Source organism: Citrus sinensis, chromosome 5, assembly GCF_022201045.2.
Source record: "Citrus sinensis cultivar Valencia sweet orange chromosome 5, DVS_A1.0, whole genome shotgun sequence".
Taxonomy (NCBI): Eukaryota; Viridiplantae; Streptophyta; class Magnoliopsida; order Sapindales; family Rutaceae; genus Citrus; species Citrus sinensis.
Genome location: NC_068560.1, coordinates 33,622,454 through 33,626,081, shown reverse-complemented (window position 1 = coordinate 33,626,081; position 3,628 = coordinate 33,622,454). Strand labels below are relative to the sequence as shown.

General features: G+C 32.0%; 1 protein-coding gene across 1 annotated transcript; it reads right to left on the bottom strand.

Moving 5' to 3' along the window:
- Window positions 1-1,183: 1,183 nt before the first annotated feature.
- Window positions 1,184-2,794, bottom strand: LOC102627633 (uncharacterized). The gene has a single exon (XM_006472968.4). The coding sequence runs from the start codon at window positions 2,375-2,377 to the stop codon at window positions 1,442-1,444; it is 936 nt and encodes a 311-aa protein (XP_006473031.2). The 5' UTR covers window positions 2,378-2,794; the 3' UTR covers window positions 1,184-1,441.
- Window positions 2,795-3,628: the final 834 nt, after the last annotated feature.

Genomic DNA, 3,628 nt, shown 5'->3' with positions numbered 1-3,628 from the left:
TATTTGGTAAAAAATAATTTCTATATTCATTAACTTTCATGGATTATAAAAAATGTATTGATGTACATTTTTAAATGGTGGATTATGTTTCTCTTCGTTAATGATATCAATTAATTGTAATTGAAAGAATATATTGGAATTAATCGATGAGAATCTATAAAATTGAGAAGAAAAAGAGAATAAAGGGTTAATTAAGTAATTTTAAAAGAAATTATATAATAAAATATAAATTTATACGGGGTTAACTTAATGATTGGCTTTCAAGAGGATATTTCCGGGTGGCATTAGTGCTTTACCCAATTTCTAATGTAAGAGTAGTCCAGCCCAAAAACAAATACCTGCCCCGTCATTAGCATCCCAATTAAATCTTTCAGCTGCTTTATGCACCTCACTGAAATACAAATATACATGTATTAGACTATTGGCACCCCTTCAAAATTCTTTTTAAACCCCCCAAATTATACTCCATGTAACACTAAAAGCATCATTTTTTTCATAAATTCTTTCGACTTTATATAACCATCTCACTTTTAATTTTTTTTTTTTTTTTGCAATCTTGATTTATTTATTATTCTCTTCAAACTTTCTCTATTGTTTAAAAAAATATTCTACTCTTAGAATATTTTATTCACTAAAATTTGGGTGCATCGTGTAGTAATTAGTTTGAGAACTCTTTGAAATTTATTTTCAATGGGATAATATTTTATTTGTTTCCCTACTGTGGTGTATTTGTTTTTTTATTAGAGAAACTAACTGCTCATTATAAGTCAGGTTAATTTCCTTTCTATCTGTCTTTAAATATAATTATAAGAGGATGAAGGGGTAACAATAGTTTAACTCTTAATATAAAAGTTGTGTTATGAGATAAGTGTACTATTTTTTTTTTCATATACATAGATATATTAAAAATCAAAATGTTTATATAATCATTAACTTATTAGGACTATCTTTAATAAGTGGTATTATAATAGAGTTTAGATTTCTTACCCTCACTTGATGAGGTCTATTAAAGTATAGTTTGAATTTTTACTCTCATTTAATGTCGAAGGGAAATATGTTCTATCCACGTTAATGGAAAGAATCTACCCCTATCCAATTAAATTAGGAGAGAAAATGAGTCTCAATAATTGTAAGTACTCAAATACATGATTGTGCCAATGTTAGGAGCCTAGAGCAGCAAGAAGGTAACATGGTAACATTAATCAAATTGTGTATATAACAGATGTCATGTATTCCAACATGACCTCTTTGAGAACAAAAAATTACAGCCAATATTAGTACAAACATATTATCCATACATAATATCTTTCATCCAGTCGATGACCTTGAAAACTATAACACTGTAGACAAATAATAAAAAAAAATATAAAAGAAAGAATAAATCAAAGAAGTGTTATGAACATCACAACATTGTAAATATTAATGCACACACAACACCTATCTACAGAAAAATAAAACAATCCAAGGAAATTAGAGGATTATCAATATCCTCCATAGGAACGGGGTCACTGTTACCGTGAGAAGCCAGTGCTTCTGCCACTGCAACTTCATCAATTTTAGAACCAATTCGATGAGTAAATGTTTCTTTATTGCTTAAACAAAGCCGCAATCCTGCTGAGTTAAAATTATTGCTTGGACTTGGTGGCCTGAAATTTTCTTTTCTTAGAGAAGAAGAAACAGGATTAGCGTTATGTACCTTAGTAGCCATGCGGTTTGAACAAATTTCTTTAGTTGTATTTGTGACAAATCCCCTGTTACTATCTCCACTGAATCTTCTACTGGGAGACGGTGATCTCAAGCCTCTGCTCGACAAAATATATGGAGAATTTTGTCTCTCTGGCTCTCTGCGAAAGCTCTTTTGTCGTGACAGAGGTGTTGGCGAGCTTGATCGAACTCTCTTTTGTGGTGTAGAGCCATTTATCCTTGGTGGGATTGATTGCTTCACTGTTGCCGCTATTGACTTAATGGGTGAGTCTAATTTTTTAGCTTGAACTTTAGTGGTTGCTAATGATAGAGAAGCTTGTTTGATAGAATTAATGCGAATAATATGTGGATTTTCCTTCACACAAGACCACAAAAACTCGTTGGAAAAGGATCTGTCTTTCGAGCTCAAGGCCGAAGAAGCACTAGAAGAGAGCGATGAGCATGATTCGGAAGTGTTGCTTGTTGTACAAGTGAAGGAAGAAATGGAAGAAGTTGAGCTAGGAGGGGAAAGAGGGCAGGGAGAAATTCTATTTGAGAGAAGGATATTTGGAGTTCTGGGGGCTTGCTGTGAGATAACAAGCTTGTCTTGAACATCATGATGACGATGATGGTTGAATTCTTGATCAATGGAATGTTTTTTCGTGGGTTTGCATTTGCTAATGCAACAGCCCATTTGCTGAATTTTGATTGAGATTCAGAGGCGAATGAAATGAGAGAGGGAGAGATTGATCTATAGCCAACCAGGCAAAGAGAATGTAGGCAACATGTAGTATATAGGATTGGTGGGTGTGTTTGATTAATTAAAAATAAATAAAAAATTTGTAAAGGAAAAAAGAGTGGCTTTTGCTTTTGCTCTTTCCCTTTTTCAGATTATTTGAATTTGGTTGCCGGGTCTAATGATAATAATAAATCCGTTGTCTAACGGTTAGGTAGAAAAAGAAATTAAAGAATGATTAGTGCTTGCGGAAGCAAATAACTTTATGGCGCCCCATTTATATATATATATAACGTGGAGTTGCTGTATTGGATGGAGGTCCACCACCATTTGTGAATTGGGCTGCGACACTCTGGCCATTAGTCTCGAACCCACCACTATCAGCAGTTCAGCACTTTCCTTATGGGCTATGGCTTATGCCAAGCCTGTTTGGACTTAACTGGGATGATCCATTGCTAATTTTAATATGAAGCCTGGACTGATATTATGTAAATGAGCAAAGCTTCTAACACTTTTTTTTTTCTTTTTTTTGTAAGAGCTCGCTTTTAACACCCCTTTTAAACCCTTTTAACTTAATAAACCTCACCTCTTTTTTTTTTTTTTTTTATAAAGATCTCCTTTTTTTATGAAATTACAAAAAATGACATAAAATTTTAATTAAATTTCTCTAACATTTTGAATAGATTTTGTAAACAATCTTTTTCATTATAAAATTATTGTTATTAGATTATTTGTTTTCTACATTGGTTTAAAATTATTTTGATTTTATCAATAAAATTAATGATATCAAATATAAGGATTAACATATAGTTAGGGTCCATGATTTGTAAAGATATTTTAATTTAACTAAATTCAGATAAGTTTTACGTATTTTCTAGTAATAATAGAACTATGATTATAAAGGGACGTGGAAGACATTACTCTGTGTAAACATGCTTGCCAACCACTTGATCTCAATATTAATGGTCACAGTCTCTTTTCACACCTGGAATGGAAAAATATAACACATATTATCTATATGCGTCAGGCAAATTCGTTCCATATTAAAAGTTGGTTGGGTAGGGTAACATAGTGTGAATATCACAGAAATGGCATTTCGGAAAGCTCAAAATTTTTGTGTTGTGATTTTTAATCAACAATTGTTTATGCGATGGAATTATTAAGAATTAAAAGTACGATTGTATCAATTGGTTGGCACCGTCTATCAAA

Bases quoted from the DNA above. Each gene is read 5' to 3' on its own strand.
- LOC102627633 (XM_006472968.4), bottom strand. From the start codon at position 2,377: ATGGGCTGTTGCATTAGCAAATGCAAACCCACGAAAAAACATTCCATT.